At 41.0% G+C, this 27870-nt stretch overlaps 1 protein-coding gene across 8 annotated transcripts in view; it reads left to right on the top strand.

Annotated features, from left to right (window-relative positions):
- The window catches only part of RIC8B (RIC8 guanine nucleotide exchange factor B), a 111736-nt gene extending 84066 nt beyond the window's left edge, over positions 1-27670 (top strand). Inside the window, exons 8-13 of one of the 8 annotated variants that reach the window (XR_009451119.1) lie at positions 2108-2252; positions 12299-12418; positions 15466-15549; positions 19722-19860; positions 20510-20686; positions 26327-27670. Coding sequence is in view for 4 of the 8 variants with exons in the window: in XM_059681754.1 (XP_059537737.1) it covers positions 2108-2252; positions 12299-12418; positions 26327-26438 (377 nt within the window). In the remaining 4 variants the exon portion in view is untranslated. Of the gene's footprint in view, positions 1-2107; positions 2253-12298; positions 12419-14074; positions 15424-15465; positions 15550-16768; positions 18474-19721; positions 19861-20509; positions 20687-26326 lie in introns of those variants that run through there. The other 7 variants (XR_009451121.1, XR_009451120.1, XR_009451122.1 and 4 more) reach the window with 7 other exon arrangements.
- The last annotated feature ends 200 nt before the right edge of the window (positions 27671-27870 follow it).

The following is a 27870-nucleotide window of genomic DNA, read 5'->3' as shown; positions in this document are numbered from 1 at the left end:
GCTCAGTGGATAGAGCGTCAGCCTGCGGACTGAAAGGTCCCAGGTTCGATTCCGGTCAAGGGCATGTACCTGAGTTGCGGGCACATCCCCAGTAGGAGATGTGCAGGAGGCAGCTGATCAATGTTTCTCTCTCATCGATGTTTCTAACTGTCTATCCCTCTCCCTTCCTCTCTGTAAAAAATCAATAAAATATATTAAAAAAAAAAAAAAAAGAGCAGGCCTAAGCCATCAGTCATACATCCTTAGCGCTGCTGCGGAGGTGAGAGAAGCTCCTGCCACCGCCACTGCGCTCGCCAGCTGTGAACCTGGCTTCTGGCTGAATGTAGTTCCCCCTGTGGGAGTGCACTGACCACCATGGGGCAGCTCCAGCGCTGAGCGTCTGCCCCCTGGTGGTCAGTGCACATCATAGCAACTGGTCTTTCCACTGTCGGGCCGAAACTGGCTCTCCGACATTCCCCGAGGGGTCCCAGATTGCAAGAGGGCACAGGCCAGGCCGAGGGACCCCACCGGTGCATGATCTGGGCTGGGGAGGGATGCAGGAGGGCTCCAGGGCATGTCCAGCCCATCTCTCTCAGTCCCAATTGGCCGGACCCCAGCAGCAAGCTAACCTACTGGTCGGAGTTTTTAACCCCTGGTGGTCAGTGCATGTCATAGCAACCGGTCAACCGGCTGCCCCCTGGTGGTCAGCACATCATAGTGAGTGGTTGAGCCACCTTAGCATATCATTAGCATATTACGCTTTGATTGGTTGACTGGATGACCGGATACTTAGCATATTGGACTTTTATTATATAGGATAGGATAAACTTACTTAATTAGACCTGCTTTCTGATTAAGCTAAACTTTTTCCAGCCCAGTGAAGCACCCCAACTTCTCTTTCAGGTAATTGTCAGCAACACAGCAATAAATATCAACACGAAGCAGATTATTATTGTAGATCACGCAGGGGTAACAAAGGGTAAAATATTTAACTGCAGCAGTGTTTGACTATATTCTGCGCAGTGAGAAAACCTGAAGTCATTTTCAAGGTCCACCATTTCTAACTTCTTTCAGTCGGGTCAAGTTTCTAAATGTTCTAAATCTCCATTTTATGGCTAATGAAAAGAGAATAGGATTCCCCCAAGTCTCCTATCTACCTATTCCAAGACTTCTTTGAGGATCAAATGAGATGAGGCATGGGAAAATGCTTCACAGACATTTGGTTAAATTGTGAAATGTTTGCACCTGGTTTTAAAGCAAGTTATGTTCCTGGGCTGAAGAAACTGCAGAGAGGCTAGTCCTCACTAGGGAGAGGAAGCCGGGTGTTGCTACATGACATCATTACCCAGCACCCACAGCGACCGTTTCTGGGCTGGACTGGCCTGTGGGCCCCATTTTGTGCCATGGGGTCTTGGCAGTGTTGGCTACAATTTGGTGGGGTGTCATTCCTAAGTGATGGCGGGGCCTGTGTCTCACTTGGGGGAAGCTGAGTATTAGTTTGTCGGTTCCAGGTCCGTGGTGCTGGCCAGTGTGCATCATGGCAGCTCCTGCATTGAGCGTCTGCTCCCTGGTGGTCAGTGTGCATCATACCAACCGGTCGAACACTCAGACACTTAGCATATTAACCTTTTATATATATAGATTGCTGACTTTTTTTAAAAAAAGCAGTAACCTAGCCCATTCTATTTACTAATATCCTTAAGTTTTCTTATTTTCTTTCTCTCCAGTTTCTACAAAGGGTGTAAGAAAAATTTTACATGATATGCGATATTGGTAAAATGCCAGTAACTCGTTTCTAATCATCATTTCTCTAAAATTGGATAAAGAAATAAGATTTGTGAACAAAAACTTAAAACAGCACCCTTACCAATCAATGCCCTGGTGGTCAGAGAGTTCCCACTTCCGCAACGAAGTATATTCAAATCAGCTGTTTGAATTTCAGAAACCTTAAAAAAGATTGGTCCTCAGAGCACATAGTGTAACCACTACCAACCACACTTTGAAAAATTCTCCATTTTAAGCTTTACCATCGTAGCCTTTATCTCCAATGTCCCTGTGTTAGTGAGTAGTCAGTGATGCTAGTGCACACCCAAGGATTCCTGTCTAAAAACCTGTTCTGTTTTTGCAGTGGATAGCCTGCTGAAATACACTGGCTATGGGAATGCTGCAGGACTGTTGGCGGCCAGGGGCCTCTTGACTGGAGGAAGAGGAGATAATTGGTACTCAGAGGACGAGGACACAGACACTGAAGAATACAAAAATGCAAAACCAAAGTATAGTATCAAGTTTCTTTTCACCTAATTCTGTGCCTTTGAGTGGGTTATTTGCCTTTCACTTCCTTTGTCTCTCATTTTCCAAGTGTTTTTTTTTTTCTTTTGTGGATTTGGAAACTTTCCATTTAATAGTGTTTTCAGAGGCCGTTCCATTGCTCATGCCTTAGAGCTGTGGTCGCCAACCTTTTGGACCTCACTGACCACCAGTGGTCCACAGACCACCAGTTGGTGACCGCTGCCTTAGAGAGTGTCTTCAAGTGATTGAGGAATGATAATAATTGCAAGGAATGTTCTGCTGCATGATTATTTTCAACATGCTCATTACCCTGTCCCAAGAAGTAAGAGGGTGCTTTTACATATCTACCGTCATATATTTTAAAAGTATTGTTGCTTCCTTTTTGCTTCTTTTCCATATGTTAAGACTTTAGAAGGTGTAACCAAGACTAAGTATTTAGGTTGGTTATTTGATACTTCATTCTTTCTCAGAAAACTAAATGTAGGTTCCATACATTCTGATCTTCCCTCTTGCATAAAAGCCCTTATGAGTCAATAAAGCAACAAGGCACATTACTAGCAAAAGTAAAGAACTTTGGCTCCATAGTAAATTTTACTCAAACATTGAGGGAATTACCTCTGAGCAGATGCATTAGTGCTCTGAATAGGCAAACAGAGACTCCTCAAGTCCTCCCTGAGTCAGTGCTTATAAATCAGAGACTAATTTTTTTGTCCCAAACAAACCACCTCTACTTCCTTCCCTTCCCATTCTTTTCATCTTCCTCTCAACCCCCATCCCAGGTAGGTTTCTTAGTTTCCACTCACTAAGAAACTAAGGTTTCCAGGAGTTGTTTGAGCTCAGTTTCCTGGTTTTTATTACTGAATGTTAAAAGGGTAACTGCCTTTTGGTATCATTGATGTTGACATGCTATGTTTTCTACCGATAGTCTTCTAGAGTGTGATGTGGGTCATGTTGTATTTGGTCAAAGATAGAAAATCATTATCTGCAAAATCAGCACCCACCCCCCCTTTTTCAGTACAGATTATTTCCTGTTGACATGAAAGTAATGGGTTGTGAGAAGGTAAAAGATCATCCCTAATTAGGAATTTTATTGCCCATATTCTCAGCAAATTGGTCTGAGCAGGTAGCATTACTTTTAGCACCCCCAGTGCTATCAGCCTCAGCAGGATCTATAGAGTATATCCCCCCCACCACCAAAAAAAGGCTTTGTGGGGAAATGCTAGCAGTAAGTTCTTAAGACTGCCACCATTTAGATGTTATAAATTGGGTATCTCTATCAAGTATTTGAAGAAAAGATAGAGAAATCAATACTTTAATCTTTCCCTAATTATGTATAATTTAATTAAAATGAGTCTTGCTCACTCTTGTTTTTTCCATTCCATAAATTGTATTTCCATAACAGTTTAATGTTTTATATCTCTCCATTTGAAACATTAAAACTTACCAGTGGAGAAGTCTCATATTAAAGGAAGATAGAAATTACGTTAGGCATTCTTTGTGCCCCAGAGATGTGGACACAGTCAACTTAGACAACTCTTGAGTACTTGTTGGTGGTCAGTATTGTTGCAGCTCAATGTGTATTGTTGCTTTTGTTTGGTAGATGATTTCTGTAGTGGTAATGGCCATTTATCTAGAAAGCACCAGAATGCTACTGTAACAAGAAAGAGCTCAGAGAAAATACAAGAACACTGGGTCCCTTCCAATGGTTTGGGAAATAGACATGCTAGATTTCAGAAGAGCACTGTTTGTTTAAATCAAAGACCATGAGGTTTGATATTGTTATTGTCTTAGCTTTTGGTCATAGGAGATTCTGTACTAGTACTTGGGCCTTACATCCCTAATCTCTAGCCTTTGGACCTGGCCTATGTTGTTAATAGGAATGGTATGTTATGGTCAGAATAGCCACCATTGTGAAATTTTGTGTTTACTCATTACAAGTATAAATAGGGGTTTCCCATCTGTTTTTTTTTTTTTCTTATATCTTCCCTACTTTTAGGTGAAACAGGGTAGTGGAATGTTTAATTTGTTTAAATACTTACCTAGATGGTCCTTGTGGAAGTAGTGGTGAATAAAGTACTTTCTAAGCGAGACAGTCCTTTGTGCTCTAGGCAGTGATCCACAGAACATGAAGAACTTTGTCCCTAAAAATTGTTATGAAAACTTTTATCAATCTAGTGGAACTTCTAAAATCTGAAAGGATTGCTTACTCCCCTACTCTCTGATTATCCTTCACTAGTCGGTGTTCCCAGGATCAGAGTCTAGGTTTCTTAGGATACATTTATTCACAAGAGTTGTTAGTATTGGCAAAAGCAGAGAAATTACTCCTCATCCAGTTGGCCCTTGTCCCATTGTAAAAAAAATGTAAGTGGGTTCTGATTAATGCACTAAGGTAACCTATAATCCTTTAGTGGAATCTGAAACCAAGAATTGTATGAAGCTTACATTCAGGCTGTGGGAGACAGTTAATATCACAACAGTCCTTTTTGTGTCAAAATAAATGTACTTAATGGACTGGAAATGGCTTTCTGTAATTAGCACACTTAGACAGGATATACTCATTAAATCAAGTTACATGTCACACAGGTTTTTGGTGTATGTTTAGCCATGTTTGTTAAAAGATGTCATATAAACTTTGGTATTGTATCAAAGAGAAACCAAATCTCTAAATTCGAATTTTATACCTGTTTCTTTTATGCCTCTGAGCATGGAGGCTCCTAAACTGTTTATGTAATGTAACTGACTGATATGGTGTATACATAATTGCAAACATCATTTGAAAGATATGTATCTAATGACATTTGGCTCATTGTAGACTAGTGACTTTCAGGATGGGTATCTAGGAGCCTGGGGGCCCAAAGAGGTGTCTTTAAAGAACTTCTGTACAGAGGGGCAGAAGGAGGGGAAGGCCAAAGTGGGCAGAACTTTAAGATACCTCCTTACACCCTTAATACCCCCACTAGTTCAGATCACATTCAGAAGCTTAAAATCATTGTACTAAACTGCTTGGGTATTGCCTTCTTGACTATATTTCTCTCAGCAGTAGCTCTGTCAGCATCTGTTTTGACAGCAGTCACCAACTGGTGGTCCGCGGACCATTGGTGGTCCATGAGGTCCGAAAGGTTGGTGACTGCTGCTCTAGAAGGTCAGAATTGAGAATAAAATCATTGCTGCTTCTGCATTACACTGGGTTCTGTAAGTTTACCAGCCTTTGTGTTATTTGCAACCCCACTAGTTTTGTACTTTCATAACTGAATTCTCTATTTTTTATTTTATTTTTGTGTTATAATTTGGGGAAATGGCCAGCAAGAGGTCAGTTGCGTTAGATAACTACAGTATTGTTCCACATTTCATTTCCTATAGATTTACAACCATAGTTTCTATATCCTTTATAATAAAGGAATCAGTCTTAATCCAAAACACTCAACATAGGAAACACTTAGAAAGCACTATAATTTAAAAAGACATTTTGGAGTTGTTTTTTTTAATTGCCTAGATGCAATATAGTATCTATTTATATATATATACATATATGTATTCAGTATGTTTATTTGTATGGTTGCTACACGATAGATACTTAGTAAATATTTGGTAAACAGTGAAAGAGTGACAACACACACCCTAGATCTTTGCACTGCTAATGGACTGCAAAAACTTGGATTAAAATGTTTCATAATTTACCATCTTGTTTATTGTAGAATCACTGTTCTACTTTTATGGTAATTCCCAAACTACTTGAGACATTTTCAGCCATTAACTGATCTCTCTATCTGGAATTATCTATAGGAAATTGCTCAAAATACGTAATTGTTGCGTGGCTTCTTTAGTTAATGAAGATTGCACAGGCCACTCTTGGGTGATGATGTAACTGAATAGAGTAAGCTTACTACATCATCCAAGGCCTTCTGGCTTGCTTATTTCTTAGCAAGTGGCTCACTTATGCCAATAATAATAGCTGGTATTTATTGAGTGTCTAATATGTGTAGGTACTGTTCTAAGAACTTTCCGATATCATCTCATTTAACCTTCATATTAACCCTTTGGGATAGAGTTCTCCCCAGTTTACAGAAGAGGACACTAAAGCTCATTGATGTCAAGTACTTGTGTAGAGCACATAGTTCATGAGTGATCAGGTGGCCTGACTCCAGAGCTTATGGGGTTTTTTGGGGGGCAGGGCAAGGGAGGGTTTGAGGTAGGCAAAGCAAGTTTTATTGTGCTCTTCACTGTGCCTTCTTATTTGAGGGGTAAAATATACATGATATAAAATTCACCATTTTAGGAACCATAATAGGTGAAATCATATACAATATTTATCCTTTTTTGACTGGCTAATTTCACTTAGAATAATGTCTTTAAGATTCATCTATATTGTAGCATGTGTCAAAATTTCCATCCTTCTTAAGGCTGAATGACATTCCATTGTATGTACCACATTTTATTTAACCATTCTTCTCTCAGTGAAGACTTGAATTGTGTCCACCTTTTGGCTATTGTGAATAATGCTGCTGTGAAATGGGTGTACACATATCTGTTAAAGTCTCAGCTTTCACTTTATATATATACTAGAGGCCCAGCACACGATTAAAATCGCGCGAGGAGGTGCCCTGCCTCCTACTGTGCAAGGACGCACCCCGCAGTGGGCCGGGACCTGCACCTGACTCGTGCAGCACTGGCCAACACGGGAGTCAGGCTGGACAGCACTGTGGGAGGCTGGGCCAGCACCATGGGGGGCCAGGACCCACGCCTGACTCGCAGCATCCCCCAGCCCCCCTGCCTGTGTTCACTCCGGTGCCGCCCTGTCTCTGTCTCCATCTCTGCTCTGGGCCTCACCTACGCTCGCAGCCTCTTCCTGTCCAGTCGTGACCCGTTACAGCGTCCCGGCCTAATTTGCATATTACTTCTTTATATATCTATAGTAATAAAAGCGTAATATGCTAATCAGACAGCCAAATGACCTTCCGGACATCTTTCTAGACAAAATCATGGTGGTGGGGGCCGAGGCAGAGGCGGTTAGGGTCTATCAGGCAGGCAAGCAAGCAGCTAGGGGCAATCAGGCAGGCAGGCAGAGTGGTTAGGGGTGATCCCGCAGGCAGGTGAGCAGTTAGGGACAACAGGCAGGCAGGCAGAGTGGTTAGGAGCAATCAGGCAGGCAGGCGAGCAGTTAGGGGCAATCAGGCAGGCAGGCGAGTGATTAGGGGTGATCAAGCAGGTAGAGTGGTTAGGGGCAAGCAGGCAGAGTGGTTAGGGGTGACCAGGCAGGCAGGCAGAGGAGCGGTTAGGAGCCAGCGGTCCAGATTGCGAGAGGGTGCAGGCCCAGCTGAGGGATCTACCCCCCTACCCACTCCCATGCACAAATTTCATGCACCGGACTTCTAGTATAGATATAATTGATCAGCTGCCTCCTGTCACCGCCCCCCCCCCCCCTTACTGGGGATTGAGCCCACAACCTGGGCATGTGTCCTTGACTGGAATCGAACCCAGGACTCTTCAGTCTGCAAGCTGATGCTCTATTCGCTGAGCCAAACCAGTGAGGATCCAGCTTTCACTTCTTTTGGATATATACCCAGAAGCAGAATTGCTGGATCAATGTCTATGTAGTTGTATGTTTAAATTTTTGAGGAACCGCCATATCATTGACATATCTTACTGTCTCACCTTTTCCAAGTCTTTACTCAGATATCATCTTAGTGAAGCCCGTTCTGTACACTTAATAAAAACTGCAGCACACACACCGTCACCCCTCCACGTCACACTTCCTTACATTGCTCGTTTTCATAGCACTTCTAACATACCATACAGTTTACTTATGATGTCAGTTTTCCCCATTGGAAGGTAAGCTCCAGGAGAGAAGAGGCTTTTTTTGTGCCTGTTTTTGTCCATTGAGATGTCCCCAGAATAGCCTGGCACACAGTAGGCACTCAGGGGATTTTTGTTGAATAAATTTTTTGAGTCAGTCGGCCTCTCTCGGCATTGGGATACCAAATGATTGAGGTGGCTGCCCTCATCAAGGCCAACTTGCAGTTGTGGAGTGGGAGCCGGGGAATGGAACTCAAGAACATCAGGATATGGTAAAGTTCCACTCTGCTCTTTGTTGTTTTGTGGGGACAAATATTCTGGGGAGTTTTTCCTGGAAAACATTTGTAGCTTCATTGGCAGATAATGTCTCCTTTCCTACCCCTCCTGTCCCCTCCCTTTTTAGTCTGGGTTCACCAATGCCTTTTCCTAAAACCCTGATTCTTCCTAGAGGTTGCAAATTGTAAGCCCATAGGTTAGATTCAGCCCACAGGTAGGTTCTGCTTGACTTCCCCATGTTGCATTGGTAATTTGGGTTTTGTGTTTTCCGTTATTTTTTAACTTTACATAGTACTGCTTAAAATTATTACTTGCAAGAATTTAGAATTCAGATATTTCATGTGAAAATTTGGATTTTCAGCTCCTTTTAAAAAGGGGAAGTTTCTAATAACATTCTTGCATTGCAATGGAGTTGGTGCAGCATAAGTTCCCTTGGTTTGACAGCGTATCCTTTCTGTTCATCTTACCTGCCTGGCTCTGTAGGGGTTGAGCTTTATAGCCCATTCTTCAGCCAGAATGCTTTCAGTAAAATTTAACCCACACTTTTTAGAAACCGAAGTTAACTTTCATGTAGCTCAGGGAATTTTTAATGGGTCTTTTTTGCTAAGTGACCTAGTGCTATTGATGACCAAATGTAACAGCAATTTTAAGAAAAAGCAAAAGTCTTGAAATATATTTCAACTTTTATGCATATGTTTATTTCCTCATACTTTTTAGTATGTCTTACTAATTTCATCTCCAGGCCCATATAGCTGTGGTCAGTTCATATAAGGGCCTAATATAATAAAAAATTCTCAATGAAATACCACAGATGAGAATTTAGATACTTCTTGGAAGACAAACAATCATAGGATTAGAGTGCTGGGAAGAGGAAGAAAGCAGAAAAGTGGGGGGGATCATAGTAAATATAAAATTACCCAATAAAATATCCACCAAAATTGGTGTACTTAAAGTATCTTAAGACTCAGCGTTTGGAACAAAATAAAACGAACCCCAGAATTTCATAGGGTTAAGATCCTGAAACTGAAAGCTAAGTCTCATACTCTACTGTTTAAGGTTATAAAGGTGGCAAGTGTTTACTCAACTGAAAATAACCTATTTTATGGAAACTGACATCATTGTTGTGGTGACTATTACTTGTTTTCTATTCTTCTCTAAGTAAGGAAACTACATGCCACTAGTGTGAAGTGGGGAGCAAGAGAGGAGACAGTGTCCCAGTCTGCCTCCTGCCCCCAGCACACTGCCCTGTTTCCCTTAAGAGGTGGCATAGCTCTGTTGTTTTCTGTGGTATTGTTTACATTGTTCTGAGTACGGGGCGGCGTGGGGTGTTTTTGTGAAGGAAAAAATGAAACCTGAGTCCCTGGAGTGACTTTGGGGGGATTGGAATGTTTTACTCCATGGGTAAAGGATGGTAAGTTCCTACTCCATAAAAATTAATTTCTAGCTACTACTTTTGTGTTCAGTGAGCAAAGGATTTTGTGACTTTAGTACCTAATTTCAGAGCAAGCCATTAAATCATTTCAGCAGCAGAGAACTTGAGGTCAGCTTACGGAAAACAGGCATCATTTCCATTAAGCCTTTAAAGAACCAAGAAAAGAATCAAATGTGCTCTGACCCAGGAATGCATGTCCTGACCTTTGTGTGCTGTGGTGTCCACAATACCACAGAGCTCACCAGTGTGTCCCCCTAACACACTTCTCCCTGAGGCACACGATGGCTTGTATAATGCCATCATATTCTACAACAGTCTGTGGATCTGGTTTTTAAAATCACCCCTCCATAGGCCTTGATGAGAGAAGCCTTCACTCAGGAGCCAAGATGAGCAGATGCAGTTAATATATCTACTACCTTCCCTTATACTTTGTTCTAAGAACTGATTTCCTTTGTTTGCTTGGGAAGTGGTATGAGCTTGCAATAAGTACTTTTACTTATCATTTATAAGATTAGTTGTTTTTCTGGGTTAACAGGGAGCAGTAGAGAAACCAGTAAAAACATGTCTCGTTGTTATATGCCTAAGCAAATAATAGATGGGTGATGGAATTACATTTTCATTGTGGCATCTGGATACCTCTTAAGAACTCTGTAGTTCTCAGAATCCTTGTCTGGGTCCTCTTTGTTCTCAATTTTTGGGAAAAATGATGACCCCATTCAGTGTTTTTGTTAATGGCCACTTAACTTTTTCTCTTCCTTTATTAGCACCTGAAAAAAAAAAGGAGAGGCAGTAATAGTGCATTATGAGTGTCTGAAGTAGGCACTCTAGCCCAGTGGTTCTTAACTCATTGTGTATCAGAATTACCTGGAAAACTTAAAAACATATATACATATATAAGTATGTATATGTACACGTACGCACATGTGTGCACGCACACACACACAGAGATTTAGTTCTCTTTAAAGTTTCCCAAGTGATCCTAATGTACAGCCAAGACTAAAAATCACTGGCAAGCCTGTGGGTTTCAGACTGTTTACCCTGAGCACCAGGGTTCCTTAAGAGTGCAGACAAATAGAGGAGGCTCTTGGCCATCCCTATCTCCTCTGCCTGAGCAGTTCCAACTTTTGTCTACTTTACATATTGGCCCTCTACCTAGGGTTTCATTTGTTAAATAAGAAGCAGGGGATGGTTTCCACTGCTTTGAAGGGAAAAAGATTTTTTTAACCACAACTCTAGACATAGATCTTATGCAAGAATGGCAAAACAGATGTTTTAGATCCAGTTTTAGAGGATGATGAGCACTGAATTCTTTCACAAGACTCTGCATGTCATGTAGCCCTTGAGGAATTCAGCAAAAGAAAAGGAAATCTGGTAATAGTACCTGTGGCCTAACCTTACTCCAGATGAGAAAGCCCAGGTCAGTAAAGTTACCTTGCCCAATTAGAAGCTCACCACCAGAGAACATAATTGATCACAATGTCCTTGTTTTGGCCCTTGTGATTTTTTTCAACTTAGACCACTTTCTAACCTCCAGTTTACTCCAGTCCCAGCGCTCCACAGTGCTTATACTTGACCAGTTCACTCACTTGCTTATCCTGAAGGCCTGGTCCCTGAACGCATTTGTGTTTGTAGACCCTACAAAGCAATTTATTAGCGATTTGCTGTTTGCAGGGATATTTAATTTGATCATTAAGAGCAAACCATCTGTACTTGGCTGGTACAAAATGCTATAATTGCTTGTCCTTTTCTCCAGAAACATATTTAACTTACAGATATTTAGCCACCATTGGAAGAATTATCTTTTATTTCACTTTCTTAAAAAAAAATAATGTGGCTTTTATCTAAGAGGATAGCTTGTTTGGTATTAGAACTTCGTACATAGTTTATGGAACGTATTCATTCTAAGTACTTTATTAAATCTATTTCCAGAAAACCAGATGTTATACCTGTGTCTTGGTAGGCTACATTTCATTCCTTTTTTTTTTTTTTATCTAGGTCAGATCAAATCTAATTAAAATTGTTCTTCTGCTTTATCTTTTATTATTTAAACACTCATTGCCTTCTGTGGTCTCACTAATGGACTAATTTCCTGAGATTATAAATTGGCATGCTTTCATTTTCAGATTCCAGCCTATCATCATTTTTCCAGTTTTTTTGATATATTTGTTTTATGCTGTATCACAAAATGAGTTTCTCCCTCTCTTAAATCATTTGTCCCCTTATAATTAATGAAGAAGGTATGCATCCAAGGATATTTACCCTAAATACCCAATCAAATTTTTAAAAAGCAGCCGGGCCTTATTTTTTTTAAGTTGGCAAGTTAGTTTTACTTTTTGAAAAACAATAGTTAATACTAGGAAAGTAATTTTTTAAAAAAATTCCTAGAGCAGTTCTATACCATAAAATTCTATTATTGCCAATTTTTTGGCAACTATACTCTTTCTTATTATAACTTACAACTTGGACCAGCAAAGTATAGAAAGAGCATAATTTTAAAACATACAGCATAACTTTTTTTTCTTTTTGTAGCATTAATCTTATCACTGGTCATTTAGAGGAACCAATGCCAAACCTTATAGATGAAATGACAGAAGAACAAAAAGAATATGAAGCCATGAAACTTGTCAACATGCTTGATAAACTTTCCAGGTATTGTATTCCCATCCATTTTTTGCTTGGTTTCTACAAATGTTCTATTCTTTGTCTCTCTCGCTGAGAGTTACCATAGAGCAGCAGCTCTGGAAATCCATGCTGATTGGCACAGGGTGGCCCCGGCAGCAGCAGTAGTACTCTCGGCTCCCGCGTTCCCTACCTGTGCCTCTGGATGTGCACTCTTAAACAGTCCAACTCTCCAAGGTGGGACAGTAACTGCTAGGTCACTGTGACGTTTAACCCACTAACCTCCCTGTCTTCAAAAAGATGCTGAGTTAGGTTCAGTCATTTTGCCGCTTCTTGTATTTTTTGTTTTAGTCTGTTTTGGTTTTTGTTTAAAATCATGATGCTTTTTTTTTCTTTTTTGATGAAACCAAGAATTCTAAATTGTCATGTACCCAACAGGAAAAAGTGAAAAGGAATAGCTCAAATGAAGGCTTTTCTGAAAGCAGGGCTTTGTATTAATTAGGGGCTCTAAAAACAATCTCCCCTTCCCTTCTTGCTCCACATCTCCTTCTCCTCCAAAAATAGTCAGTTTGGAAAATAATTAAATCAAATGTATACTAATCAGCAACTAGTTGTCCTGGAGGAATTATTAGAAAATATTAATTCCTTTCACACTTGCCTGAATCACTCTGTTTTCCAGTCATGCATTGAGTCCCTTTCTCCTTTAAGCCATCTTGAGTGAGTGCTTCTGTGTGTCAATGGCAGCTGTCACTTAAAGGTGAATTTCTTCTGTTCATCTCCTTTTTCACTACTATGTGAAGAACAGTATCCCTCAGCCAAGAGAAGCAGCAACTGGAATAGGAAAGCCAGTCATTAAAGGAAAAGGTGTAACAAAGAGGGCAGAGGCTTAGAGCACAGCAGGAGGCTTGGAGTAGAAATGTTTGAAAACATGGAGAGTGTGACAGGTGTGGGTGGGTATTCAGACCCTCTGCCGAGTCTGAGCTTCTTTCAGATGATGCTGGCAGTGTGGTACAAGTTATTTAGAAGTAAGTAGTCTCATCACCTGCAAACCTAGTGGAGCTTCCAGCTAGTCTTCTTAAACTCTCATCTTTTCCCAGGGTTAGAATTTACAGTCACTGGCAATGCTTACAGTCTTCAAAAGACATTGTCATCTATTTGCAGATGACATTCTCCATACTTTTGATAGAATAGTCAAATATAAGATACGATATGGCAAACCTATAGGAGGCACAATAACAAGTTTGGAATGAATATATAAAAATAGGATTTGTGCTTAGCTGTTTCCAAAAGGACACGATGAAACACAGTGTCTAATAGTCCCTCTGGTAGGAGGAGGAAGTGTTAACAGGACCGAGTGGAGCACATTAGTATGTTAGGGCGTACTAATAGTAAACCACTCAATTACATAAATATCATGTTCATAAATTATTTTAATAACATGAGTTCTTAAAAGATAACACAGATGCTAGTCAGCTGGCCCATATATGCAGGATGAGTAAGCTCCAAGCTAGGAAAGTGGGAGATGGGGGATAGAACTACCTAAGACAATACAGTGTAATTCAGGTACTTACTGAAAGAGACAAGAGGCATCCCTAATATAAATTCACGTTTATAGATATTCCTATAGCAGCGACAAAAACAGTGCCAGGTCCTTCTTGTAATCTCAGGGAAATTCACATATTCTAGACGCTGCCAACAAATCAATGCACAAATGTCGTCTGAAATAACCAAGCTTCCACCTGATTTAAACTATGCCGCAAAGAAGATATGTACTCACCCAGCAATACCCAGCAGATAGATGCCCAGCTCAACCTGAAGGTGACACTGATTTTTGCACTTACAAAGCAGAGCAAATAGGTCTTGTTGGCACTAATTTTGCTATTGAAAAATTGGAGCTAAAGGCAACTTTGAGAGTAGTCGTAAATGACAGACTTTGCATGACGTGTGGTGGGTTTTTTACATTGTTTGCCTTTCTGTGCTTTCTAACATTTGCTCTCACTAATAACAGTCAATGACAAAGCTGTGTGGAGATTAGCAGTGGGCATTCCAAAGCAGGAATGCAAAGAATGAAGCCATTCTTTATGCATCTTACATGTTTGTCTTAAGTTTCTTCTCTCTTCTCACTGTTATTGGTTTTGGTATTTTTTTGTTTGTTTGTTTTTTTGAGGTAAACAAGAAGCCATAAGCCAAAGTAGACTAAATGCAGTACAAGTCAAGGGACATTTATTAATGTTAGCAAGGCATTGTGCTAGGAAGATGAGGGAGATTGGTGAACATGACAAGCTCTGCCTCTGGAAAGCTCACATTCTAGTGAAGGAAATCTATTCTTGAAGAAAATAATGACAACATAAGGTCTGTGTTGAACTGTAAGCACCCAGGAAAAGGAGTTCATTCTGTCTGGATTGTTTCACAGGAAAGGTAGCATTTGTGCTGATCCTTAAAGTGTAAGAGGCATTTAATAGACAGGTGGAGAAATGACCATTCATTCGGGGTGGAGGGAAACTTACTCTGGTTAAAATAAATCTTTGGTATTCACATACTACATCTTTCTTCTAAAGAGCTCAGGTTGTTTTATCATTACTTGATTAATATATTTTCAAATTTATCATTGGGGGAAGCAAGTCCCAAAGAATTTCCCCAAACATTTCCAAACTAATGTCTGGTGATAATCCATTTCCTTTAACAGTTTACAAAACATTTCACATGCGTTCTCTTTCTAGCTTCATAATAAAGTGAGACTAGGAACTCCATTTTCCAGAACTCAAGACTTTTGCTTTGTCTGCTGTGCTACTGTGTCTGTCTGTGAGAGTCAGTGTTGGCCAGAATACTTCCTGGTCATTTTCTTCAGCATTGTGCTGCTGGTCAGCTCCCTCAGCTGTCCTCCAAGGATGGCCTGCATCCCACCAAGTCTTCATTGCACTAAAAGTGTACTGTAGCTTCATCTGATTAACTTTCCTTCTCAGAAATGGAATCATTCTCTCCTGGGCCTGAATTGAAAGGCACGTGAGTCAAGGATAGGGCTGGAGGTGATGTGGCCAATGAATGGACACTTGACACTTCCTTTTTTCCATCCATAGGAGAGCAGATCTGAAGGACCTGCACCAGGATGGTGGTTAGCAACAGTGGCCCGTGCCAAAGCACTTAGCAAAGTGCTGACTAAGGTTGGCCATGCCAAATACTGTTACTGAACCTGATGTAGGGTATACATGATACTCACTTCCAAAACTGTAAAACCACCAATGCAAAAATTAAAATTATATTTCCATTTGCCTCCATGCTGGACATAGCTACTGTCTCGAGGAGCTCACCATCCTAGCAGCTTTATCTTACCTAGATTTCCAAGGACTCTGGAGAGATTAGTGCTCAAACATTTTCTCCCCATTGAATAGCAACTGACTTAGCAGTATTCCAAGTGGTTTGTTTGTTTTTAAGTAAAAGGATTGTATTTGGAACAGATGTAGATAAGGGGGTTGGCAGTGGACCTGGGGGTCTTAAGAGTTTGAGAAAATCTGAGCCCTATTAGCCCCCTCATGTCGAGCTAGTACAGTGCCTTGTATCCTGTGGTTCCCCCAGTGTGTGAGGAAATAACACAGCTGATCCCCAAATCGAAGGTCAGTTTTCTGTTCTATAAAATAGCCTATATGGTTTACAGCTATAAAGTGTACTTTTGGCAGTTCATTTCTTGGCCAAATGTCATAAAATTCAGAAGTAGGAAAGAATTCTATAAAGGTTTGGCCCATGACTAGCTAATTTAAATATCAGGCTTCATAATTTATTTTATATAGAAATAAAATTATAATATTTATCAAATATAAACATTCAGGCTTGAGGCATGAGATTAGAGAAAGCTTCATTTGACAGTTTTAATGTGAGAGCAGAGGTGAAAGGGGGATGAAACTTGCCTGCCTCCCCACCTCCTCTTTCTTTCTCTGAATTGGAAAAAGAATAAGCCTGCAATTTAAGCAGGAGATTAGAATGGGGATTGTGTGTGGTTAAGCAAGTCCAGTGTAGCTAATACAATTGCATTCACCTTAGCTACAGCACACAACTCGTATATAATAATGCAGCCTTCTCCAAAAAGGAGAGAGAGGATTGATTGGCTTAAGCTTAAACTAACCAAGGGAAATAATATTTCAAGTTTGTTTTGACTTTTCTAATCCCCTCTAGTTCCTTAGTTGGAACCAGGACTGATGAATCTTACACCCCACCCTTACCCCATTACTTTTTAACAAGGTCCATTGCCTTTTTGCTTAGATATTCTATCAAAATCATCTAAAGTTTACATGTATATAAATAAATAATAACTGTTTTCCCATTTCTTCCTTGTCTTATCTAATAATTTTTTATTCATTCATTTATTTATTACCAGTCATTGTGTAGTATTTGGGACATGGCTTTCTTAATAAATGCAGGTACCAAATGTGGAATAGTTCCTTTTAATCCAAAGATTATTTTTAAATTTACTAAAGTTGGGATAAGTGCTTTATGACTGAAAAGTAATAAATATGTATTTTTTTTTCTTGTAAATAAGTTATTTTGCTCTGCTTACAAAAGTAACAACTGTGATTACACCCACCTTTTTGATGAGTTAGTCAAGGAAATGCTTTTCAGGTATACTTCAGAAATGTGGACCAATCTTTAAAGCATTGTGAGAGCTATTGTAGGAACTAAAGTATAAAGTTTTAATTGTTTACATCAGAAAATTCTTTAGCTCTCCTCTGTCCAATGTGGTAACCATCAGCCATACATGACCGATGAACACTTGAAATGTGGTTAGTCTGAATTGGGATGTCCTATAAGTTTTAAATACTCAGACTTTCAAAGACTCAGTACAACAAGAATTAAAATATCTCATTTGTTTAATACAGATTTTACATTGATATTTTATGATATACTAAAAGTAATTTATCTATCTTTTCTTACTTTTTCAGTGTCTACCAGAGCATTTAAGATGACATATTTGGCTTACGTTTTGTAGCTTATATTTTCATTAGACAGCACTGTTTCACATCATTAACATACACCCTGAGGTTGCTTGGAAGTCCAATTAAGGGAACTGGGATCCAGTTAAATTAATGTACTTTTAAAGTGGGAGGTGAGGATTAATTTGAGAAACTTGATATTGTATGTTGCTAGGGTATAGAGGACCCTTCCTTGATAGACAACTCTGGAGGAGGATGTCATGCTACCTTTGTCTTGCCTGTTGGTAGTCATTGTCCTTTAACTCTAGTAGGAATGACTACTTTGAGCTCTTGGTTTAAGCACTAGCTGAAGGGCTTTTGACTCTCTGCTCTCTTAGTTACCCTCCTTGTTTAACTTCTCAGTCTTTCTATTTGGGAAGGACACATAACAACTTCTATTTCTACGGCTTTACTCAGTAGTGTCAGTTGGCATACTGACCTCTTATTATTTATTTTGCTAATTTGGACAATAGGATAGAAAAATTCTGTAAAGAAATTACCAAGAAATAATAAAGAACACCTTTATTTAAGGAAAAAAAACTGGATTTTATTCTTCTAGCACTATCCCTAACCTCATTCTCTGTATTTTAACCATGCTGCTTACTGTGAGGTGGGTAGCAAATTTTTAGAAGCTTTGCATGTGGTCTTCTAACAGAATTGAGAACAATAATAGACTAATACTTATATAGTGCTTTAAAGTTTTTAAAAAGTGCTTCAATATATATTATCTCCATTGATCATTGAAACAGCCCTGTGACTTAGGTAGGGAAAGGTGTTTTCTGAAGAGTAAGTGGGACCAATGTTTATATGACTGACCCAAGGCCTGGCATCTGGTTAATGACATAGGCAGGACTCAATTCTTAGTCTTCAGACTCCAGATCATGTTATCTTGAAAATTACCAACATCTCTTAACAATTTGTCAGTCTGATTATTTTTAATAAAACATTCTAAATTTTAAACAAGCATAAAGCATAAAAACAGATGGTAAGCATATTTTCCTGAGAAGAGACTTTAGGTTTGGAGGGCATATATTCCTACTCTTTCATTCCATAATTGATTTGAGCTCTTTTCAAATACCAGCTTAGGAGCTAAATAAATAGCCTATGCTTAAAAACAAAACAAACACAGCTTTATATAGAGGAAACCAGTAAAACTCCTGTGAGTCTATAGTAACATAAGGTGTCTTTTTTTAAAAATAAGGTCTGTTTTGAAAAGAGAATGATTTTAGGTATTCTAACAAATTCTTATGCTTAGTATGATCACATTAAGCAAACTTAACTTTAAAAAGGCTTCCCTTTGCGACTGTTGAGGCAGCTCCCAGTTGCCTTCACAGATGGAAGGATGTGGGTGGACAGGATGCCGTTTGTCTTGGGAGTGATATGTTTATGCTACACGTTTAACCTTCCCAATTGTACCCATTCCCAAAGCATGATAGTGAGGGCTGAAGGAAGGGCCTCAGACTAATTTTTGAAAGATGCAGACTGAATACTTAGAATTTGCTGTGGAAAAGTCATCATATACCTCCTACCTACTGGGCTAGTGGCTTAGTGAAAAACCAGTATAACCAGGCAGCCCTGGGAAGCCATTAGATGAAAAATATAAGGAGAGAGGAAGGATCAGAGTCCAAAGGACACTTTCACAGTATGTAACTGAACGTGTTAACCAGGGCCAGAGGTCGTAATGTTATTTCTGCGAGGGGAAAAAAAAAGGTTAAAATCACTTATAAGAATGTCCCAAGTTACTGGGAAACCCACTGTACTTCAGTGAATTGGGGACTATTGTAGTGATGCTGAAATCTTGAAACAAAATGCACTCTGAGACTTGGAATTGTAGCAAAGATTACAGAGCTGCTTTCTCCAGGCCATCACAGGCTCCATTCTTGCAAGGCATTTTTGGAAAAGCTCTGTGTTAATTAAAAGGCTTTACTTATATACCAATTTCTCATCCTATCTCTCAAATGTGAAAAGGAATTAAATATGAAATGGCTAATTTAAAATGTCAGGGTTCTTTTTTCCAAGCCAACCTTGCATTAAGAGCAGGAATCCCTGGGCCAAAGAAACGGTTCCCAATTATCCCATCCTGGGTTTTGTTATACATTGTACAGAAGTCAACAAAACAAGTATGTAACAGAACCTGCCCAAATAACAGCCACCCTCATTAAAAACAGAGAATTAATCAGGGGATGATTGAAGGAAGCAATGCCTCATAGGTTCCCCCCTTTTCTTCCTTTCTAATCATAGAACAAAATATGTTACATAAAAGGATAGAAACTATTATGCAGTACTCAATTAGAGGGAGGTGAATAGGTCTCTAACATGCTGTTTTATCAAAAGAGCAGACCGGTGTTTGCATGACTGTTGTTTCATTACAGACCCTGTCATTAATTCCATGTGTCAATACTGCCCTGTAGTACACAGAGCAGACAAGAAAGAAGAGCCCTTGAAAACAAGGGAATGATTTTTGAGTCGTTATCAAGCTAAGTGGCAAGCGGGAAGCTGAAACTCGTATAGGTAAATTCGAAGGGACTCTTGGGAGATCTGCAAGTGGGAAACAAGAATGCGTTTTACCAACTGCTTAATTATGTCCTGTTTTTCAACAAGTACACTTGAATTGAATGCTTTGTTTGTATTGCACAAAAACATGTGCTGTGGGCAAGAGTATTCTCTTGCTTCCAGGTCAAGTAAGATGTTTTATACACATACACATCTGGCCTCTTCTATAACGTGCTATTGGGTATGTTAGCATCTGAGCCCCAATATTGCACTGTCATTTCTGGGGGAAAGAGTTACATAGGAACCAGAAGCCCTAAAAGATGCAATCTTCTCTAAGGTTCTGTGAAGTTTATATAAGCCCAGGCATCCCAGAGGACCATTCTTATAGGGAAATAGTGGAGCAGATATATGTTAAAGTATATCTGAAGAAAGAGAAACATACCAGAAAATTTTAAATATGGTATAAGTTCCATAATCTCCCATCCCTAACTCTTTAAGAAAGTATTTTTTGGTTTCCATGAGCAGTCCCAAGGGTTAGGCTGGGGCAAAATAGGGTTTCCTTTCTTGGACGTGCTTTATCTGTGTCCTTGTGCCTGGCCAAACCCTTATAGATTATGGTTCCTTATCGTTTAGTAAGATCAAATTTCTAAATGATGTTTCGTTCCAGTTGAACATTCTTGGAGGCTTATCTCTTCCCTGGCCAGATGCCTGATCAGATGAGAAGCCCGCCATGATACTGTCACAGTGCCTAGAATGGGCTCTTTATCCAGTAGACATCACTGTACTTTTTGATGATAACGAGGGCAGTCTTAACTTGTGTTAAGGCCTGTGTATAGCATTGAAGGTAAGTATGAAGGAGTTGTTGCTATGTGACTATCTTAATCCTGATGCACATTTCAATATACAGTATCTGTGTTTAATCACGATGTACATATATCTGACACCCTTAGATGGGACCTTCATAATTTAGGACCAGTGATTCTTCATGAGATAGCCTGTTTATTGAGGGCCATGATTGAGTTTAGATCCTTCCTTGTAACCGTTGCCATTGCTTTGACTTACTTTGTAATCATTCTAATCATCCGCTGATAGTTTTGCAGAAAGGATTTCTGGTTTTGGTGTATGTCAGTGACAACTAGGTGGGATGCTGTGTTTGACTGTTAGGCTTAGAATACATTAAAACAAAGGCTTAGCAGTATTGAGTTTTAGTGTCTTAAAAACCTTGCCGTTTTTTCAAATAGATCAAAATTTTATTTAGTAGCCTAATATTTAGACTCTTAGCATAGAATCTGGGGGATCATCTTGTCCAACCCCTTCATTTTATAGATGAGGAGACTCAAGCCCAGAGAAGGAAATGACTTGCCCAAGGACACCCAGCAAGTTAGTGGAAGATCTGAGATTAGAATCTAGACCTCCTGGTACTCCATGTTAGAAGCTGAGTCTACACCATTTAGTGGTTGGGAGCTCCAGGCTGTATGGTGCAAAGGGGGCCTGACTTCTGCTGGACGTCATGATGCCTCAGCAGGGAAATAATTACACTTAAAATAATATGAGAATGATTCCTGACAAATGGTTCGCTGTCATTCTCCATTGATGCTATGACCCATGTATTCTTTCAGTAAGCATGTTGAGCACCTGCTGTGTGCTCCATCCTATGCAGATCATATATAGGTATGCAGATCACAGCCAGGTAAGACATGGACTCTGCCCTCAAGTTGCTCACAGTCCACTAGAGAAACCCCTGGAAGGAATTTCCTATAGAATGCTCATAATACCTTTCCTGCCTCTGTGGGTCTTAATGATGAAAGTGAATCTTCTGCCCAGAGATCTAGCTTTTCTCTTGGCTTTGGTTTATTCAGGAGGCCCATAGAACACTTCCTTTCTGTGAAAGTGGGAGATGGTATCAACTGCAACAAAATTTAGTTCATACACGCTTATTGAGGATCTGCTATCTGCAAGGCACTGTGCTAGACACAGAGGGATATAAAAATGAAAGCATACAACTTTTTTATATATGTCAGTGATACTGTTTCATAGCTTTCAAACTTTGTAAGGAGAATTTTTTTAATGAAAAATTTCTTTAACATAAGGCCCTTGAAATAGAAGACAAAAATACCTCTGTACTGTAATCCAAACTTGTCAGCCTAGGATTTCATAGTCTCCTTTGAAATTCTCTTTCATACCCTGTATCTGTTTTGAGCTTTTTAAAAATTTACCTCAGCCAACCCAGCCTGTTTGCCAATCCCTGCACACAACTAACTCTTGTTTCTGTGCCTTTGCTTGACTAATTCTTCTGTTTCTGGGATGCTTTCCTCCCCACGATCCATATTCACCACTGCCATTACAGTCTGGCTCTGCGTCTATCGCCTGCAAGGAGCCTGTGACCAGCCTCCCCATCTCCTGTGTCCCTCCCACGTGTACATATGATTGGTGGAGCAACATGTCCGTGGTATTCATTAATGCCTCCCATTCTCTGTCCATATATCTTGCTGATCTAGATACAACAGAGCTGATGAAATGAAACAGTCTAGAATGACCAGGTCATGTGTCAGACCTTTTAGGAGTGAGTCCCTGGATCAAAGATTTCATTTTGCTATTTGGGGGCTGTTGTGTGACAGAGAGGAAGAATATTAGAAATATTAAGATGGAGGTTTGAAGAGTAAGCCCGAGAGCTATAAGAAAAAGTCACATATCTATCTGTAAGTGACCCTCTCTCTTTGTCCTTGGAACAGATTTGAGTTGCAATAGGGTGTGTTGTGAACCAACCACCAGGCGAGGGCAAGGAGGGCTCTGCCTGTTACTCTCTCGAGCTTGTGGATCTGCTGTTCTGTAACTCTTTTACTATCGTTTAATGTGCGTGTGTGTTCTCTTTTGAACTGGCTGAAAGCTTCTTGAGGACAGGGACCATGTCTTTTATTTGCTTCTGCACATTCTTCTCCCACTTAATTCCCAGAGTGCCCTAATGAGCGTGGGGAAACTTTCCGTAAGCACGTGACAGGAAATGCCACTGTGGGTTCCAACGACGGTCCAGCCATTGCACCTCACACTTTAGGTGTATAATGACCTTTTGCCCTTATGACAATTCAATGAGGTGGGTATTCCTACCCCAATTCTACAGACAAGGAAGTGGAAGTTCAGAGAGTTCAAGGTCATATTGCTAGTGAGCGGTGGATCCAGGATTAGAACCTCGGCTGTCTGACTCTAAACCTATATGTGCCTTTCATTCGTGTTACCACAGTCTTTCATTTGAGCTGTAGTTATTACTACTACCACTATTAGTACTATTAATGCTACTACTCACATCCTCACTAGGAAGTAGTTAGAGCTAGCATCTAGGAAGTAGAGCTAGCATCATCATCATCCCCATTCCACAGATGGGGAAACAGACTCAGAGACTTGCCCATCGTCACACAACTGGTAAGTGGAAGAGTTGGGACTTCAGACAGACCTCCTGGCTCCAGATCCTTTCTGTTCCATTCTATCACGTTGCTGCCTTAATTCATTTGCATGAATACATGATTACGTGGCCAGTGACCACAGACACTTCTCCCATAGAAGTGTTAAGTCCAAGCGTCACATGGAGCCATTTGGAAAAGAAAATAACTCATCCCCTCGGGAGCTCCCACGGTAGTGGAGGTAGAGACAGAGGGCCCGAAAAATAAGTGCTTGGGAAGAATAGTTCACCAGTAGGAATTAAAATGTGGGGCCTTTTATTCTGTACGTGAATTACTGGCCATAAAACTATTGAATTGTTCTTAATTACTTCCATTGTAAAATTGGATTAAGGAGTAGGGATGAAACTGATGGCCTTGATTTGAACATACTCCTCCCGGGCTTGAACAAGAAAGCTGCTCCCCTGTACAGTTGGTAGCTAGCCCAGCATCATCAAGGGCACGCAGGAGAGTGAGTGTGAGGGGTGATGTATGTCCACCAGCAATTCTTCACAATCGTGGTAGAATTTTTCCCGTCTCATCTACTTCCACCTACTCCCGCCTTCACCCCACCCCTCCTTACTGTACCCTCAAGTCCACCAACCTCCTCAGACCTTTGAGCTTTCTTATGCCTTAATGTTTCATTCCCAGCAAAGTGTCCCCCTTTTCCTTTTGTATCAGTTATTAGTATATAGTGTCCAATGTCAGAATCCTCCAGCCATGGTTAGAAAACTGTGATAAAAGTATAGATGTGCGTAGTGTGCATCAGTGCTGGAGAGAAGTTTCAATGGAAGCAGATTATTTCGAGCTTTCCACTAAACATGTCCACCCGGTTGTCATGCAAGGACCTCATGCTCTTCATGTCCTGAAGATGTCAGCGTCTCCCCAGCAGACCTGCTCCATCGGCTGTGTCCTTGCTGCAGGCATGATGTGGCCGTCACATGGTCAGTGAGTGGGAAGCACAGGGACACTCTATTCACCAGCCAGCCCCTGCCCTCCCAGTGGGTCACAGGTCTACCTCAGAGATGTAGACTTGACTTCCCACATCACAGCCATAGTCCAGCTTCCTGTTTCCCTTCACATATGGTGATAGTACCATCCTAATGACTTGTCTCTGCCAGTGCTCCTACCATTGTGCCCCCCACACACACCCTGCCGCCAGAGACAGCTCCCCCGAGACAGCCTGCCTGGGCATTTAGGGCACTTGACCACTAGATCCCCAGCTACCCTTGCAGCCTTGCGTCCTTCCACTCTTTCACGGACCCTTGCCACTCCCCATACGGCCTTTCACAGCTTCAGAAACAGCAAGAAACCAATGACCCAAAAAGCTCTACCATCACACAAGTAAATGGGACCCTACAGAGCCCTTAACATGCCTCCTGTGCCTGCTGCCGGGCACCGCCTCCCTGGCATGCCATCCCAGCTCCCCTGGCAGTGTGGGCTGTGCTCCTCAGGAGCCGCCACAGTCCTTCGTCCATGATTCTAACAGCATTTTACCCCGTTACGTTCTGAGTTACTTCTCATGTATACATGTCACCTGCTCAAGGGGGCAGCTGAGCCGTCTTCCTGTCTCCCGTATGTGACGTAGTTCCTGGCACACAGTGTTGAGCAGACACTGACCGGCTGAAGGAGTGGGCTGCCCAGGGCAGTTAGAGCAGGGCACCAGGTGTGTGTGCCGCAGAGCCGGCCGGGATCCAGGGCCCCCGTGTCCCAGGTCCAACTTGGCCACTAGACATGGGACCTTGGGTAAGTCACTCAGTCTCTTCTTAAAGGAGGGGTTGGACTAAATGATCTCTAAGGCCCCTTCAACTTCAGGTTCTATGATTTTGACCCCATTTCTTGGATCACGAAACGTGTTTCCTACTTTATAATAAATATTCAGGCGCCTCACCTTAGCCCGTCAGCTATCCACATTACTGATTCTTCAAACTGACCAGGCTGCTGTCGGCTTACCGGTGGCCACTGAGCCGCTCTCACGCCCCAGGATGTCTCGCTGGGCTTAGCACCATCACCTGGCGTGTGGCTGGGCACTCCCGGACTCTGTGCTGGCCTGAGGGGCGGCAGCAGAGGAGGTTTATTATTTGCCTTCACTCCAAGTCCCACCAACATTACAGCCGCTGCCATGTGGGTTCTTGGTTGTAGACAAGTTTTCAGGGGCCGATGCCCGTTTCCATAACAAACAAGTTTAAGCAGCTCATGTGCCCATTTCAGCCTCCACTTACAGCACTGCTGACCTTTGGGCCAGAGTCAGCAACGCAACAACAGGTCCATTTGCCATAATCTCCATGTAATAAAATAGGAGCCTCTGAAAAGATTAAATAAATCTTTCCTAATGCTTTTTGATTGGCTTAATCAATAATTAATCATCTTTAGATGAGGCTGTAACTTGTGGAGTAGGTATAATTGGATTAGCTGGAAAGGGGCAGTTGGGGAGCTTTGAAGAGATTAAAATGGCTGTCAGAACCGTAATTAAACTGCTACAAACAAAAGCAATGGTGTTTTTATAAAAGGAGAGAGAGAGAGAGAAGGAAAGAAAAGGGAGGGAGAAAGTTGGGGAAGGCCAACTGATTTGAAATGAATCAAGTACCCGTGTATCACTAGAGATTGGAGAGGCAAAATCAGACGTGACGCCTTTATCCGTGGAGTGAAGTCCACATATATCAAATTAACCGCATGCCTGACCCACTGCGACAGGTGAGGTTTCAGCAGCTTCAGCTTCACTAAAACAAAACGAATCCACAAAAGGAAAAAAAGTGAATTATTAAAAACAGAAGAGACCTGCTCCTTGTCCTGAGCCATTTAGACCTTGACTTTTCATACCTTTAATTGGCTTAGTAGGTTTGGCCTGTGTGAATGAAGTCTTTTATCTCCCTCTTTTTCTCTCCATGCCCCTTTCATCTTTCCTGTTACAAACACACAGAGAGCTTGAGGAAAAATACTTTGTTTTTTAAAGACTTTTCTTTTTAAAAGGATGTGGATTGGGGCGGGAGGGAGGGGTGTGTGTGTGATGCTGGTGAATACTTTTTTTTTCTTTCTTTTATTTCTTTTTCCAGAGAGGAGTTGCTTAAACCAATGGGACTAAAACCTGATGGGACAATAACGCCTTTGGAGGAAGCACTCAGCCAGTACTCTGTCATCGAAGAGACCAGCTCCGACACAGACTAAAGCCATCACCTGCTCAATTCAGTCTTGCTTTTATCAGCATCTTTTCTCTGTAGCTCCAGGGGAATCTTTTTTCTCAAACATTTATGCCCTTGCTTTGGCTAGAAACACATTAACTGGTTTACTCATTGAGAATCCAGCATATTTAAGAGGTGATCCTGTGTTTTTGCGATCCTGAGGCATTCATGCAGAGCTGCAGTTAGATGGAGTTGCGGCGGCTAGCAGCAGAATAACGCCATTTCATTGGGATGGAACCGAAGGACTTCACTGTAACACAGCCCTGGTGGAATCTGGCAGGTCATTTGCCAAGATTCTTAGCAGAAGATTTAGCCGCATCCTTCCTCTCACTTGTGTGAGCTGCCCCTCCTGAATCTCTCCAGCAGACAGAGGCATGCGGGAAGCAGAAAGAGCTGCTAAATAAGGGCTGAGGCAAGTGACTTGTTACATCAGGACTGACGACATGGAAGCCAAGCAGCTGCTCCATAAACCTCGCCCCACTTTTCATTTCAGTTTTGTATAAATATATAGAAATGCACACACACACACACACACACACACAGCCCCGGACTTGCAAACTGACTGCACTGAAAGTTTGTATGTCACTTATCTAGAACTTCAGAATACATTTCTCCCTATAAAATGACGGTTTAGTTCGGAGGCAGCTACAATGCCTATTTATTCCCTCACGTACCTGAACACTATACCAGAGAACTGAGCCCCCATCTGTATTGCTGCATGGGGAGCATGCATTCTGAGGTCTAACGCGGGTGCCAAGAACACGTGTCCCAGCAGAGGGAATAGGGACTCCTGAGTCCTGGGAGTTCTTTGTGACTTCTGCTGGGGCAGGGGGTCAACAGCACCCTTTTGTACATATAGGTCATTCATATGTCACATGTTTTAAATGGGGGCTGTGTGTGTGCTGATGTGTGTGTTCTACCTTTCTACCATATGATCAGTTTAACGGTAACCTTATTTATTTAAAAAAAGAAAGAAACACAAACAGTTATTGTTAAACTGATCAAGGCTGTCTATTTTTACTTTAAAAATTGGTCATATGAAGTAGTAGAAAATGAATCGGTGAGCCTGGTTAATCAGTGGCTAAAGTTGAAAAGGGGTTGGTTTCCTTTTATATATGTATGTATGTTTGTATACATACATATATACACACATAGATAATGTGCTTAACCACTGCCTTTTAAAACTTTAAATTAAATAAAACATTGGGGTTGATTCAATTTAGCCATCTGTGTGTGTTTCTTTACAGGACATGGGGTAAACTATTTCCCAGTTCATGCTTTTTTAAAGTACTTGTACATCTCACTTAAAATAGCCTCCTTAAGGATAGGCACACGGGGTGTAAGTAAAAATGTCAGTTATCCAGAAATCACTTCTCTGGCAAAACAAAACAGGAATTGAGCTTTTAAATGCCTGTGAG

This window comes from Myotis daubentonii, chromosome 2, assembly GCF_963259705.1.
Source record: "Myotis daubentonii chromosome 2, mMyoDau2.1, whole genome shotgun sequence".
NCBI lineage: Eukaryota > Metazoa > Chordata > Mammalia > Chiroptera > Vespertilionidae > Myotis > Myotis daubentonii.
The sequence above is the reverse complement of the archived record's forward strand: the minus strand, read 5'-3'. Positions and strand labels throughout refer to the sequence as shown.